The sequence below is a fragment of the Carcharodon carcharias genome, chromosome 5 (assembly GCF_017639515.1).
Source record: "Carcharodon carcharias isolate sCarCar2 chromosome 5, sCarCar2.pri, whole genome shotgun sequence".
NCBI lineage: Eukaryota > Metazoa > Chordata > Chondrichthyes > Lamniformes > Lamnidae > Carcharodon > Carcharodon carcharias.
In genome coordinates, this window is record NC_054471.1 from 163,222,783 (window position 1) to 163,239,325 (window position 16,543).

Here is a 16,543-nt window from a genome sequence, read left to right on the forward strand (position 1 = left end):
ATGAACAAATATTTTATATTAAATCTACCCTTTTACACAAGGGGCTGATTAAACACGGAGTTATAAAAGTTTGGGATGGGTGTGAAGGAATGGGTCGGAGGAATATATGCTATCAAACACCTCAACTTTTGTATCAAGTTCCAGAGTTCATTCAGTATAACACTGTGCTACTGAACATTGAATGTACCTTACAGCTTTCTAAGTTCATTTCTGGGCTTTTTGTTACTATTCAAAACCCCATCAGAGATTCTTAATTTTGTTCATTATCTGCTGGTCAGTGATACAAAGCAAGATCCCAGAGCCCAGATCACCTTTTTGAGATATAGTGCAACTTGTAAGTTACGAACACTTTGGGGACTGGCGTCAGCTGTTGTTTTTACTGCATGTGGCCTTATTTTCAAACTGGTCATTGCATGTATTGTTTAAAAACAGATTCAGATGAATGGGGAATTCATAACCCAGTATCCATAGTGGCAGAGAAACCACTGCATCCTTGCGACAGAGATGTGTAAGCATTCAATCCCAGATATGGAGCAGTTTCTCTGCTCACTGTTCTCCAACAGCCGTTACCCTCACAAAAGCTGCTCTTGCCTTCTGCTGACTTGTGTGCTCAGTGTTTTAAGTTATAAAAGGGCTTGGTGCAGAAATGGCTGTCTGTAGTTTGTAATGTGCCAGTGTCCATGATTTCAGAGTGCCCCTGGTATATTTTAGCATGCAAGTTATTTGAGTCTTCCAATTAGTGCCTAGTTTTTGGTGGTGTCCATTTACACAGGTTTCAATGTGGTTTCATGCCCGGATGAGTATGCTTTATCCTGGCTTGTGCTGTGTGTATGCCATGGGAATACCCTCATATCAGTCAGATTCTTGCTATCAGATTGTGTTTCAATTCCTCTCCAGGTGGAAGTAAAATGTTAGTGGAGACAGCTGATGGCTAAGGTGAAGCTTTCTAATTTAAGCACTCATTCACTAAATGTGCCTGAATTGTATCGGGAGTTATTTTGGGGCTAGTGGAGTATGAACTTTATTCTAAAGCCAGCTGATTAAATATTTAAACTGACATGCATTTACTTTTTGCTGGTGCTTGGAGTTTACACTGTGTCCAAAGGGTTGAGGGTGAGGGTGAAAAAGGCCCCGGCACCAAGCAATGGCACAACTTCACAAATTGCCTGCCCTGCTGCGGGACCTTGGTTTAACATCTCATCTCCCTTTGTGCTGCACTGGAGTGTCAGTCAAGATTACATGCTCAAGGCTCTGGGGTGGGACATGAACCCATGAATTTCTGACTCAGAAGCGAGAGTGCTACTCACTGAACCCTGACACTTCATTAATCCACTTTTCCTCCATAATTTCAAGCCTAGATTGTCACCACACTCCTCTATTGACCCTTCCCAAAGGTTATTGGTGTCATTTTGGTTGTGGTAAAGGCTGTCCCTTCAAGCATAGGATTCCCTTCTTTGAATCCTCCCCTTCTGTTTCTGAAAATCTTGGGATAAGGCACATGGGAATGCCATCACTTCACACCGTCCTGAATTGGGAATATATTGTTGTATCTTCATTGTCACTGGGTCAAAATCCTAGAACTCTCTACCTGAGCATAGTGGGAGTAACGACACCACATGGACTGAAGTGGTTCAAGAAGACAGCAGAACAGCACCTTCTTCATTGCTGTTCTAAAGGTGGATGATAAATGCCAGTGAAGCCCACATTCCAAGGTTAAATAAAAAATATATATATTCCAGTGGCTAAAACAAATAAAATGCTAAGCCATAAAAGGATTGCTCGGTTAAGTCTAATCAACTGAATAAGAGACTGGGGGCATGGAGCTCAATTTTCAACAATTGGGAATAGTTATGGAATATGAGGAAGGGTTAGAATAGGACAATTTAGGCAAGGTTCTCAGGTCTGACGGTGTATCCCTCTTGAAAAGTTCCAAAATTTCTGTTACTTGGATCTAATACCTGATTACTGAAGGATTACACCATTTGAACTAAATGAACATGGGTTGCTGAAATCAATTAAATCTACAAAGGACAAACCAGCAACTGCAAAAAGAAAATGTATATCGACATAATTTTTATTTAAAATGAAAGTTTCAACCAATTTGTTTGGAGTATTCATTGGGCAAAGGAATTCATGTGGCCAAGATGTCAGAATGTGTCAAAGGACAAATTTCATTCCGTTTTTATAATAGCTACAAATAGTGATACTACAAGCCTCACTTAGAATGGAGATGATTGAGTAATTGCCTTGTCAATCACACCTGGAGCTCAGTGACTGTGATTGATTTTACGCTTCTAATTTATATTATCGAACTATCCTCCACCTGCTGCGTTTTGTTGGAGAAATAATTGGGCTTTAATTGGGAGACTTTGTTGGAGTTTCGGTCATTAGTTGTTTGCTGTAGCTTGTAGAGACTCTTTATAAATAGTCTCTGTTTGCTGAATAAATAAACCTTTTGGTGCGAGTCCTGCCGTTTGTCCCACCCAGCCCCCAGCTGATTGGCTGACAAGGTGGCATCAATACTTACTTTGTTTTGCACTTGTTCCAAACCACTGAACTTCCTAGAGAACGTGACAGACCTGACTAAATTCGCTGGCTCAATCAAACTTTTGCTTCAACATAAAGAATACAAATGGTCATAAATAATTTCTGTTTGAAATTGGGCTAATTGTTACTGTTTAGCTTTAACGTGAGGACAACAAGTGTACAATATTTTCTTTCATTTCCCTGGCCAGAGTATGGAGCTGCTGAACTTTCCGAGATGGAACAGCAAAAGTTGTTTGCCCTAAAGGATCAGCTAATAGGTGAGAACACATTCTTCAGAAATGAGATTTAAACTGTTCCAGAAAACCTGTCTGTTATAAAACAAATGGTTCCCTCTGCGTTAATGACATTGGAAGCAAGTTAAAATGTGTGGTAATACATTTGGGTACAATGGTTAAAAAGGTCATATACTCCTTCGAAAATAAAGGGTCTAAATGGAGTAGAAGGGCAGCGTAATCTGCAGCACAGATGCACAAATCAGTAAAGTAGTGACAAAGGTAAATAACACCATTGAAAAGACACTTAGGTTCATTTCTAGAGGGACAGAATGGAAAAACAGGGAAGTTGTGATAATGTTGAATTGAACTTAGATTAAAGCACACTTGGGAGTACTGTGCAGAGTTCTGGTCTCCATAATACAAAAAAGATATAGAGACACTGGAGAAGGAACAAAGAAAGATGAGACGAGAATGATAACAGAACTGAGAGGTTTTCACTATCAGGAAAGCTTTGAGCAGACCAGGGATCTTTTCTTTAGAAAAGATGGGATAGTGGTGGTGGTATGTTATAGTTCATTCAGGGAGTCCAAGTTGCTGTGGTAACATGCAGTTTTACATGCCTGTTGTAGTCTGGAGTTATAGATAGTGATATTTGAGGCTCCAATGCTCTTTCCATCATATGGCTGACCAGGAATCTCTCCTGCTCTTACTGCCTGCCATTGGAGGGTGTTGGAAGGATTTGCAGATTGCTACTTGACCTATTTGACCACGTATGAACACCCTTTCCTTGGCCATCAAGTCCTGGGGTAGGCTCGAACCCGGAGCTTCTGGCTCAAAAGCAGAGACAGTATTCTCTCTGCGCCACAAGACCTCCATATATAGGATAGTCAATAATAAATCCAATAAGGAATTCAGGCAAAATGTATTACCTAGAGAGTGGTTAGAATATGGAACTAACAATCATAAGGCATGGTCAAGGCAAATAGCAAAGGTCCATTTCACATAATTCCATTAGAAGCAGTTCAAAGACCACTTACTCAACTGATTCCTGGGATGAAGGGATTCAAAGGGTAAAGTTGGATGGGTTGGGCCTGAATCCATTGGAGTTTAGAAGAATGAGAGGTGATCTTATTGAAACATATAAGATCCTGAGGGGACTTGACAGGGTGGATGCTGAGAGGATGTTTCCCTTTCTGGGAGACACTAAAACTAGGGGATATTGTTGAAAATAAGGGGTCCCACATTTAAGATGGAGATAATGAGAATTTTTTCTCTGATGATCATTTGTCTGGAATTCTGTTCTCCAGAGAGCAGTGGAGACTAGGTCATTGAATACTTTTAAGACTGAGTTAGATAAATTCTTCTTTGACAAAGGAGTCAAAGGTGATAGTGGGGAGTAGACAAGAAAGTAGTCTACATTCAGATCAGTCATGATCTTATCAAAGGGCAGAGCAGGCTCGAGGGGCTGAATGTTCCTAATTCATATGTTTGTGTTCAAGAAAATTGTCTATTAATTTACCTCAACAGCTTTGACCATTAGGTGCCCGGACAATCCAGATCAAAAACAGTTAGAGAAGAAGCTGCCAGGTAAACAATCAGTTTCTAATATACACTGTGCCCTCATTTCAGTGTTAGGGGCAAACCCATAGTATGTTGTATAACAATTTGAAATTCTCCCAGTGCCTTTCTGTATCCTATCTCTCTACCCGCCATCTGTGATCTCCTCTAGCCCCTACAACCCGATCTCTGCAACCTCCACAAGCCTTACAACCCTATCGCTGTTAGCTCCTTCAGCCCTCCCTCTTTCTGTAACCTCCCCCAATTCTACAACCCTCTGTCTCTAACTTCCTTCAGTACCTACAACCCTCCCTCTCTGTAACCTCCTCCAGCCCCTACAACCCTCCCTCTCTCTGTAACCTCCTCCAGCCCCTACAAACCTTCCTCTCTCTCTAACCTCCTCCAGCCCCTACAAACCTTCCTTTCTCTGTAACCTCCTCCAGCCCTGACCCTCCCTCTCTCTGTAACCTCCTCCAGCCCTACAATCCCCCCTCTCTGTAACCTCCTCCAGCCCTATGACCTTCCCTCTCAGTGATATCTGCGCTGCTCCAATTCTAACCTCTTGCACTCTCTTGATTTTAATTGTTCCAGCAAAGATGGCCACACCATTAGCTGTTAAGGTCCTAAGTCTGGAATTTACTTTTTAAATCTACCTTCCTTTCTCCTCCTTTAATACACTCCTAAAAACCTACCTCATCGATCAAATTTTGTCCTCATATTCCTGTGTGTCAAAATTCATCTGATTGTGGTTCTGTGAAACGCTTTGGAACATTTTACTACATTAAAAGTATAAATGTAAGTTGTTGTTGACTGCAAGTCTTAAAACCAGTTGCTAATAAACAGAACTCGTGTTCTATTGACTAATGTAGACTCCATGATCATTCAGAAAGTGAGGGGGCTGCTTCATCGACTGCTGAAAATTCCAGGTGCTGAACTAAAATTAACGTATATCAGCTCAAAGGTGAGGCATTCCATGTTCAAGTGTCAGCAAATTTCACTTGGTTCTTTTAGCCATATGATAGTATACAATTGAGTTTTGTAAAGGAGGAGTTAGCGCAGACATACACATGAATGGAGTGGGGAAAGGGAGGGGAGAGACTCCTCTGCCAAAATCACTAATGCAACACAATTAAGGATGCGATTTCCTTTTCATTCTATATTGTTTTGCAACAATCCTGTTTCGAAAGGTTCTGAAAACAATCTACTGCCATGGAAGATTGACACAGTGAGGATAAGAACTGCCTGAAGGGATGCTAAAATCCTTTGACTCCAGGCAGATGGTGTAATATTGCTGACAAACATCTCTCTTAAAGATTCGTGAGATAATAGTCAAGGACATGGTAGTAATTTGAACTATCTTTGACCTGTGTTGGAATTTAAATATACCCCAACAGCCCATAGAGGCCCTATGTCTGTCTAATATCTTTAGATAAAAGCAAAATACTGCAGATGCTGGAAATCTGAAATAAAAACAGAAAAATGCTGGAAAAACTCAGCAGGTCTGACAACATCTGTGGCTAGAGAAATGGAGTTAACATTTTGAGTCCAATATGACTCTTCTTTAGAGCTCTGAAGAAGGGTTATATGGACTTGAGATGTTAACTCTATTTCTCTCTCCACAGATACTGCCAGTCCTCCTGAGTTTGTCCAGCATTTTCTGTTTTTATTATTATGTAAGATCCTTAGTCCTGGGAAGGATGGGTTTGTTTGAACGGACTGAAGCAAAATCATCTTAAATCAGATTTGCAATGAAACTCATACTTAAGATTCCTCTGTGGAATAAGATGTGTAACAAAAAATGCCCCTCCAAAGAATTACAACACCTCTTGAGATGCTGTGCCATTGAAGAGTATGAATCCCTGGGATGTGCCGAGTTAGTTGATTTCAAACAGAATCTTAGCTGCATGGGGTTATGGAAGGGAATGTTAGGGATGGTTCCTGTCTCCATTCACTTAGTGACCAGATTGACAAATAGCAGCTGCTTCAATGGGTTGCCCTCCCCCCAGGACTGACTGTACTGAAGCAAAGATTCCATACCCTTGCAAGGGGACAGAGAAAAGTTGACAAAGAGGGAAATGTAATATGCAATTTAATAATTCTTTGAAAGATGAGGGGGATCAGGGTGCAGTGCTCCAAACTGGGACTCAGTGCCCCGAGTAGTGCAGTTGTGTCTCTTTTCAAAGTCTTGCAATTCCTGCAGCCAGGATTTGACAGTGAGTGAAAACTCAGGGAGAAATATAAACATGTGACTGAGTAAAATTCAACTTTTGGAGGCAGCACAAAATCAGGCAGGAGTGAAATGGGAGGCACTCCCACACACCACTCAGTTTTGTTTTGCTTTGAATTTGCCATTGTCCAATTTCACGCTGCACAGTCTGGACCATGACTATTGCTAGGTGACTTAGAGTGAAGTTCATTGTGAAAGGGCAGCTGTGCAATATTACACTAACACGCACTGTGCGATATTGTAGAGTATTGCACTAACAAACTGCCACCCAGTTCCCATCACAGCCTTATTCTCTGCAAGGTACTATTTGCAGGTGAAGGCAATGGAGATTGATTAGAGATCACCCACTGTGTCAGTATGCAGACAGTAGCAGCCAATATCTGAGCCAGTAACAGGATTCTCGAGTGTACCTCATTCAGCCCGTAGCAAAACTGAAGCAACACTTTGCGACACTGTTATAAAATATTTTTTACACTTCCTTTTTGACCATTATAAATATTTACAATGGTAGAGCAATGGAAAGTAGAATTATTATTGAGGAAACAAACTGAATTCCTGATGAGAACCTACTCTGTGAGGGTAATTTGCTTTTAAATGGAAATCTGTGCATGCTCTGCTCTAAATGATTGTACTGATGTACTGATCTTTTTCTATTTTTTTTTTTCTTAGATGGACATGGAAATAGATATGGATAATGATCTGAAGCCTCTATCATACTACTCGATAGAGAGTGGAGACTGTATATTAGTGAGATGGTAGCTGCATGTGACTAACACATTATATATAAAGGAAAGGAACCATACTCACCCTTGAGAGAAGATATTTTTAAACACTATCCCAGCACTGTATTGGAGATGCATGTGATCCCATGCAGCTTTGGAGGCAGTACTTCTTTACGGCTGTATTTAAAACAATGCTGGCTAGTTAGCTGCTGGTGAACAATGATTTCTTTTTGAGCCTGCCTTGAAGCTACAGAATGTAATGTGGATGTTACAAAGTCCACATTATAATTTGCACCTGTGTCAAAACTCTCAACTTTGTACTTAATTGTTTTTGCTTAAAAAAAACAAGCTCAATGTATCTTTACATGATAAACAGGCCTGAAGAAACAGTTTATAACACAGTTGTAAAATTAACATGTTCTGTTTAGCAATGGCACCAAATCTTTACTAAAAATCCTAATGCAGACTCTGAGTGGTTAACCTCATTCTCAAACAATGTTTGCTCTTTGTACAGTAATGGTTCTGAACCTGTAACAATTTGAAGTGATCCAAAAGGTTCAGTGTTAAGTGTCTTTTGGTAGTTCTGGGCATTTAGCCTTAATGTTACTGCATTGGACTCTGATTCAGAGGCTTAACAAGCATTTTAAGTTCAAGTACCTTCTACAGGTGAGTTGAATGATTCTGGCTGAACACACTTCCTCACACAGGATCTCCCCTACCTCCTATAATGCGAACCTGTGGTCGTCAAAATGGAACTGTATTGGTGGTAGCTGTGGAGCAGGCTCATGCTGAAAGCAGTCTGTCCTCCCAGCTATAGTGTGTGTAGCAGAGGGATGGGAGTTGTTGAGGGCATCACAAAGCTTGAGAAGGAGAATGATGTTCTAATATTATTGGGGAGAGATATTTGTAAATCCTGCCTAAGATTAAACTCAACATGGCACTGTTCGAAAGTTCCAGCTGTTTAGGAAGCTTTTGGGAATAATAATTGAGTTTATGAAATGTAACTTTTGCATTGCATATATCCTACATAGTTTTGACAGTTAATGGAATGGACTGGTATTAGAGTTTTTTAACATCTATATATCTGTATTTTCTAATGTTGCCACACTTTCCAGTTCTAGCCTTAGTCCTTGAATGAGACTGTAGGACAGCTAACAATTGAAAGGCTACATTAAAGTGGTAATGTTGGAGTTTTGCTTGAGCTGTTAGAGTGCCTCCTACTCCTAGAACATTTCAGCATTGAATGCATTCCTGGAGGATGATCTCTCCTGTGGTTTACAATCCCCTCAGTGTGGTGACGAGAGACATACAGACATTCAAAAAGCAAAAAATAAAACCGAGAAAACATTTACAGTTTGGGGCATTGTGACATCCCTCACTTGAACACAGCAATGCTGCAAGTAGCTGCAAAAACATGATCCTGCTACCCTATTTTGTAGCTTGCCCATAGCTCAGACCCTCTAAACTAATCACATGTTGCCTTAACTGCAAGGTAGTTCAGGGTTAGATTAGAAACATTAACTTACTTCCTTCCTCCACAGATTCCTTCAGTTTTATTTTATCACCCTCCAGGATTCATAGCATCTCGTACAGAATATTACTCTCCTTTAAAGCTTTCTCTGCTTCCGGAACTTCCCAGAGACTCTCATACATCTTTAAAGTGTTGTATGTGGAACATTGTGGGTTACAAGAGTTCTAATTACATTTGACATTTGGTAAATGTTTGTATGAGGAACCTATGCAAATTCCATTCCCCTCACTCTATAATAAAAGGTTTTTGCTGCAGTCGTGTTTTCTTTCCTCATTAGCTGAACTAAAACAAACTTTAATAACATGGTTCTTTCACAAGGTCCAAAGTTTCCGTTCTGGAACTGTAATATGGTTTGTACTGTACCGAAGATGAATTTTCCTAAGTATCCAACTTGTGTAGGAGAACAAAATGGATAATTATGAAACTGTCCTTGTACATGTTGTGATTGCACATTCTCATATGATATCTAGAGCAATGTGGTTGGCCTTTGTCTTGAAGGAAATGAGTCAGTAGCAAATCTGGACAGATATCACCACTTTAAAAAGGGCAATTGCAAAGGCAGGGTAAGGAGGTTGCCTCTTATGAAAGGAGCTAAAGCTTATGAATATTATTAAGGTATTATGAATGCAACCAGAAGTACAACATTCTACCTAATCACCTGACAGCAGTGGAACAGTGTAAGCTACACCTTCAGGGGGAACAAGTTCCACTTCATGAATGGATGTTCCATTTCCAATTTCTGGGTCAACAAGCTGGCCCTGAGCATAAGACCCAGCCAAGAATTTGTACTTAGGCAGACAGACCACAGCACATTCAATCCCTTGTCTGCAAAAGACAAAAGCCTTTGACCCACTTCCAAACATCACTTGATCCTGCTTACCAAAAAAACCCAGCTTGACTCTTACAACATCCTCTGCCACCCCAACCCCATTGCTGGGCAGATTACTGCACATATTCACCACCCTCGTTATGTGAAGGTAGTAGACCTCAATTATGTAGGCACTTGTCTAAATTTAAATTTCTCCCCTCTCATTAGATTGTGTTAATATTGAACTTCACTATTTCCTGAGAAGGTTTTAAGTATTTCAACAAAATCACTTCTAAGCTACCCCCGATCTATGTAAACATCCCCAGTCCCTTCTCCTTTTCAGCAGGGGTTAGCTGCTCCAATCTCAGTTGCCCTTCAACATGGTGCCCAGAACTACTCTGAGTGAGCTTGGCTCACCATTTATTGCCTGGGAGTTTTATCTGAGGCACATATCCTCAGATCCTGTTTGCCCCTTTTCATCACTTGCCCACATTGGGCTGCCATCTGCTACAGTTTTTCCAACTCATGTCCCTTTGCAACTTTCTGCACCCATCTACATTACTTGTGCTACCTAATTTAGTGCTGTCAGCAAACTTGGATATACAATTCCCTCTTTATTTAAGTGATTGTTAAATATGGTGAAAAGTTGAGACCCCAGGGAAACACCACTTGTTACATTCTGCCAATTGGTATACATACTCATTAGCTATTCTCTATCTCTTAATTCTTGCCCAATTCTTGATTCTAAATAGCAAAGTGGAGTGGGGCTGGGGAAAACAGAAAAGGATTTGGAGTACTTTTATTCTTACAAATACAAAAATAGGAAGATTTGCTAACATTTGTTTGATAGTTAAAATGGCCTCTTAATGACTTGCATTGCTACACACAGGAAAGTTGTGTGCAGCCAATGACACTGGTGGAGCAGTGCCAGCTCAGAATCAACCTAAATGGTGTAAGCTCAGTAACAGGTAAAAGCCCATAGGGCCAAGTGGAGCTGGAAGCTTATAGGTAGGTCCTTTATGATCACAGTCATTTCATTCCAACCACCATCTGGTCTGACAACACTGCTTCCTCATCCTTTGATAAAAGTGGACCACAGTTGTACAAGTGAAGCATGGGACTGTGTACACACTCACAACCAAGAACATCTGAACCAAAAGCTCTTTGATATTTGTCCTGCCTTGCTGGTGATCCTCACTTTTGACAGTCACAGGGGTTTCCACACTGTTCCTTATTCTTCCACAACTCCAGCAATTCCCCTGGAGAGTACTGGGGGGATGAGAGAGCACCAGGGAGACACTTCTTTTCACACAGCCATTGCGGGTCCTTGTCAACAGAGAAAATTGACATTTTAATACAAGCTACAATTACGTACAATACATTCAAGGAGAAAGATAAGTTACTGGAAACAGCAAGAGTTAAAGGCTCTTATGAAAAAGGAAAGATATATTTGTGTGGGGTTCTAACAAGGGGCCATAAATAAGATTGTCACTAATATATCCAATAAGGACTTCAGGAGATGCTTCCTTACTCATAGTAGTTCAAGTCATTGAGGCAAATAGCATAGTTGCATTTAAGGGGAAGCTAGATGAGCACATGAGGAAGAAAGGAATAGAAGGATGCGCTGATAGGTTGAAATAAAGGGATGGGAGGAGACTCACATGGAGTATAAAAATGGGCATAGACCAATTGGGCTGAAAGGCCTGTTTCTGTGTTGTACTTCAATGCAATGAACAGTTGATTGCTAATTTGCAAAGTCATAATTACTGTGAAAATCAGCCTCTTTTAGAAATGCACTAAACTTGCACAATCAAACTTAAACACCGGATTTTCCTGCACCACCCACCACTGGGATCTTCCATTCCCGCCAAAAGTCAATGGATTTTTGGCTGGTCTGCTGCATCCTCTGCAGTGGGTCCTGCCACAGCAGAGCCGGAAAATCCCGACCAAAGCCTCAGAGAAAACAACATTGGAAATGATGAATGTAATTTGGTCACCTGATGCCGCTGAGGTCCAACTGCAGCCATCCAAATGCCCATGCTGACATCTTCACCCTGCAGTTGCATTACAGACCAGCACATTATTCTCACAGCCACACTTTCTACATGTTATATATGGCTATAATGTGAATTACTCAAATTAAAAATTACCTTCATTTAGCAATTCAGCCGCTAAATAGTTTGGAACAGCTTCAGTAGGATGTTAACATTGGAGATTATTATTGGTAAAATACAAGGAATGTTGCCCACTCTTACATACTTTGCAAGAAGTGCCCTAACAGCAAAGTTTCTCCTGTACTATTAAAACATACAGATTTTATTCGCTCAGTTCAATCTCCTTTTCTTTATTATTTTAGCACCATTGATTTTCCGTGGCAGGAAGATGTTAAATTACTTGGTGAATTTTTAATATCAATTTCTGTTCTAATGCTGCTGAATTCTGAAATATGGTTCAGTACTGACTTAGTTTTACACCCTCACAAACCCACTCCATACTTAAGGTTGTCTGTGTTTTCCTAACTGGAGTGATCCCCATTCTATTATGGAAATGGTGGCAAAGTGTAGGTGGGATTAAGGACGATTAAACTTCAGAACAATTGGATTCTAAATATATGAAGAAGCTAAGAAATTATCATGAACAGATACTGCAGAATCATGCAGCATTAAACAGTTTTTCCATGGCCTGGTTGTTGATTAGTCTTCCCTTCTGTTACAGTGTTAACACACAGTCCAAGGAGCAAAATGAAATTTCCTCAGGATCTTGTGGCACACTGGTAGCCTCTGAGCCAGAAGCTCTGGATTTGAGTTCCACCCAAGGACCTGAGGGCCAAAGAAGATGCATTTATGACATGGCCAAACAGGTTGAGTATCAACCTGCAAATCCTTCCAACACACACTGATGGCAGGTGGTAAGAGCAGGAGAGATTTCTGGGTAGCTACGTAGTAGTGCAGATTACCACAGCAACTTGGAATCCCTCAGTGAACTATGTCACACTACCACCAGGATCTGGAGTTGCTGAGGTAGTTGGAGAGAATTTTTTTCTCTGGTAGGGGAGTCCAGAATGAGGGGGCATAACTTTAAATTAGAGTTGGGTCAATTGGAGGTGATGTTGGGAAATACTTATTCATATAAAAAGGGTAGTAAAAATGTGGAAGATCCCCAGAAAGCTGAGGAGGCTGGAGTCAACTGAAGTTTTCAAAACTCAGATTGGTAAATTTTTGATGGGCAAGGACATTAAAGAAATTAAAAGAACCAAGGTAGATAGACAGTTAAAATACAGAACTGCAATGATCTAACTAAATGTTGGAACAGGCTCAAGAGGCTATATGTCCTGCTCCTGTTCCTATAGTGTTTGGTGGGATGAGTAGTATGATGGGGTTGGAGGGTACTTGTTCAGCTGGAGACCTGAAGAGGTGAGCGGAGATTCCAGTTCATCAATAATACAGCAGGCGTAGACCATTCAACACAGACAGGAAACCCAGTGGAAACCCATCCTTCAGTAACTTGATTCTGTAAATGTTGGGATTGGATAGAAGTTTATGATGAACTTGGAATAAAGCATTGGCAGAAGATTAGCCACAATCTTTAGTCCTGCTGAACAGCTTCTGAAATGGCACAATATTGCTTTGCAAAAACATAATGTTCTGTGTAATTGTGCAAATGTGTACATACAAATATTGAAATTTTTTATTTTTTCAGGGTAGTGCCATAGTAAGTTGTTGCTGTGCCACCCAGACCCGATAGAATGGGATGGGGAAACTTCATGATAAGATTACATTGTGCCATCATGTCCCCCTTGATATCAGTCATTCCCTTGGCCAGTCTGTCTACCATTTGCCAGACAGAAAGCTGGCAGTAGAGTCAGTGCAAGCTGATCATCTTTGCCTGGAAAGTGAAATCTCCCAGATGGATAAACCATCTAACTTCCATAAAATTGCACTTTAGGATACAGTATGTGAGTACAGTAATTTGAGAAATACCAGGTGAAGCTTTTTAAAAGAGCTATCCAATTGCATGGGGTGGAAAGTGGAGTTGAGGAAGATGATTATTTTTTTTTTATTCAGTCATGGGATGTGGGCGTTGCTGGCTAGGCCAGAATTTATTACCCATCCCTAATTGCCTTTGAGAACATGATGGTGAGTTGCCTTCTTGAACCACCGCCGTCCCTGTGGTGTGGGTACACCCACAGTGCTGTTAGGGAGCGAGTTCCAGGATTTTGACCCAGCGACAGTGAAGGAACGGCGATATATTTCCAAGTCAGGATGGTGAGTGTCTTGGAGGGGAATTTCCAGGTGTGGTGTTCCCATGTATCTGCTGCCCTTGTCCTTTTAGATAGTAGTGGTCTTGGGTTTGGAAGGTGCTGTCAAAGGAGCCTTGGTGAGTTCCTGCAGTGCATCTTGTAGATGGTACACACTGCTGCCACTGTGCGTCGGCAGTGAAGGGAGTGAATGTTTGTGGATGGGGTGCCAACCAAGCGGGCTACTTTGTCCTGGATGATTCCTTGAGTTTCTTGAGTATTGTTGGAGCTGCACTCATCCAGACAAGTGGAGAGTATTCCATCACACTCCTGACGTGCCTTGAGGATGGTGGACAGGATTTGGGGAGTAAAGAGGTGAGTTACTTGCCGCAGGGTTCCTAGCCTCTGTCCTGCTGTTGTAGCCACAGTATTTATATGGCTAGTCCAGTTCAGTTTCTGATCAATGGTAACCCCCCCCCCAGGAGTTGATATTGGGGGATTCAGCTATGGTAATGCCATTGAATGTCAAGGGGCGATGGTTAGATTCTGTCTTGTTGGAGATGGTCATTGCCTGGTACTTGTGTGGCGTGAATATTACTTGCCACTTGTCAGTCCAAGCCTGGATATTATCCAGGTCTTGCTGCATTTGGACATGCACTACTTCAGTATCTGAGGAGTTGCAAATGGTGCTGAACATTGTGCAATCATCAGTGAACATCCCCAATTCTGACCTTATGATGGAAGAAAGATCATTGATGAAGCAGCTGAGGATTGTTAGGCCTAGGACACTGATCCTGCTTTTTGTGTACAGGACATAACTCGGGCAATTTTCCACATTGCCAGGTAGATGTCAGTGTTGTAGCTACACTGGAACAGCTTGGCTAGGAGCATGGCAAGTTCTGCAGCTCAATCCTTCAGTACCATTGTGGAATATTGTCAGGGCTCATAGCCTTTGCAGTATCCAGTGTCTTCATCCGTTTCTTGATATCATATGGCGTGAATAGGATTGGCTGAAGGCAGGCATCTGTGATGCTGGGAACCTCTGGAGAAAGCATCATCTAACTATGATCTTACTGCTTGACGGAGTTTGAGGGGCAATATGGCTTACTTATGCTCTTATTTCTTATGTAGCATGCTTGGGAAGACCAGGTGATTTTGAACCTTTGGTTCCCAAAGCTTTCCAGCACTGATATTTTCTTCACCCCTTGTCCGGATCTGTTGTACACTAACTAATAGAAATTGCTCACTATGATTAATCAACAACTGCACTATAGTCATATCATGTGACTAGCAGGACAACTACATGGACCTTAGGATAAAAACAAAAAACTGCGGATGCTGGAAATCCAAAACAAAAACAGAAATACCTGGAAAAACTCAGCAGGTCTGGCAGCATCAGCGGAAAAGAACAAAGTTGACGTTTCGAGTCCTCATGACTTTGTTCTTCTCCGCCGATGCTGCCAGACCTGCTGAGTTTTTCCAGGTATTTCTGTTTTTGTACATGGACCTTAGGAATTGTTAAGATGAAAAATAACCATGTTACTAAAATGTAAAAGAGGGGTGAAATTATCAGTGAGTACTTTAAAACCCAGTTAAAACCCACAAAAGGTGCCCAATACCTGATAGACTTTTAGTGTCTCAGTGTTTTCTGCCAGCCACTGAATCAGATTGCGAGAGACGACATAACCAGAACCACAGGCAAAATCAGGATAGACCAGACTTGGGTATTCCAGCTCCATCCATTTTCCACTGCTATCTACTGCCCAATTCTGCCTGAAACTGGAGAAAGCGGTTAGGAAAATTAATGAACGTGAGGCTTTTCTGAACAAACAAATAAAAAATACAGCCTCAAAATACTGCGGATGCTGGAAATCTGAGATAGAAATAGAAAATGCTGGAAATACTCAGAAGGTCAGGCAGCATCTGATGAGAGAGAAACAAAGTTAATGTTTCAAGCCAATGACCTGCCCTCGTAATGGGGAAGATGCTTCTGAATATCAACTTTTAAGCTTAACACAAGCTTGAAGAGCAGCACCTCATCTTTCTATTTATGCACTTCATAAGCCTTTTAGCCTCAACATGAATTTAATAACTTTAGATCTTAATCACCCATTTCTTCTGTAATCATTTACACCTCCCTTAAACCCATCTCATTATCAGCTACTTTTTCCCTGCACTCGTCTCTTCTGCCTTTTAATCCCCCCTGCATTCCACCCTCTCACAGTCCTTTTGTTTTGTTCTTTCCCCTTTTCTCTGTATGTGCTTTAGAGCCGTTAAACTTCTAACATCTTCCAGTTCTGAAAAAAAGGTCATTGACCTGAAACAAATGGCCAGAAATTTCCTGTCGGCGATTTGGGGGCGGGGCCCACTCACCGACGGGAAAATGATGCGAGATGCCATTCAAATATTGAGGAAGGCGGGCGGACAACGAAATCAGCCATCCGCCCGCCGACCTGTCAATGGCCAATTGAGGCCATTAACAGAGTAATTAAGATCATTAAAGACCCTGCCTGTCCAACCTTAAGGCTGGCAGGAAGGCCAGGAGCCCTAGTGGGCTTCTGATAAAACATGAAACCTCATCCATTGGTGGGATGAAGTTTCATGTTCGTGTTTAAAAACTTTAATAAAGTTTCAGTGCTTCTTATTAGCATGTCCCATCTCATGTGACATTGTCACATGAGGGGGACATGTTCATAATG

The 16,543-nt window shown here is 41.3% G+C and overlaps 2 protein-coding genes across 5 annotated transcripts in view; one reads left to right on the top strand and one right to left on the bottom strand.

Annotated features, from left to right (window-relative positions):
• The window catches only part of tbce (tubulin folding cofactor E), a 52,522-nt gene extending 43,469 nt beyond the window's left edge, over positions 1-9,053 (top strand). For all 3 annotated transcript variants that reach the window (XM_041187449.1, XM_041187447.1, XM_041187448.1), the window contains 4 exons: positions 2,736-2,804; positions 4,290-4,349; positions 5,189-5,280; positions 7,216-9,053. In XM_041187449.1, coding sequence (XP_041043383.1) covers positions 2,736-2,804; positions 4,290-4,349; positions 5,189-5,280; positions 7,216-7,305 — 311 coding nt within the window. In that variant the 3' untranslated portion in view covers positions 7,306-9,053. The remainder of the gene's footprint in view (positions 1-2,735; positions 2,805-4,289; positions 4,350-5,188; positions 5,281-7,215) is intronic.
• The window catches only part of b3galnt2 (beta-1,3-N-acetylgalactosaminyltransferase 2), a 39,143-nt gene continuing 31,646 nt past the window's right edge, over positions 9,047-16,543 (bottom strand). Inside the window, exons 10-12 of one of the 2 annotated variants that reach the window (XM_041187450.1) lie at positions 15,464-15,623; positions 11,605-11,661; positions 9,047-10,933 (exon numbers count right to left, since the gene is read on the bottom strand). In XM_041187450.1, the coding sequence (XP_041043384.1) occupies positions 10,802-10,933; positions 11,605-11,661; positions 15,464-15,623 (349 nt within the window). In that variant the 3' untranslated portion in view covers positions 9,047-10,801. The remainder of the gene's footprint in view (positions 10,934-11,604; positions 11,662-15,463; positions 15,624-16,543) is intronic. The other variant, XM_041187451.1, reaches the window with a different exon arrangement.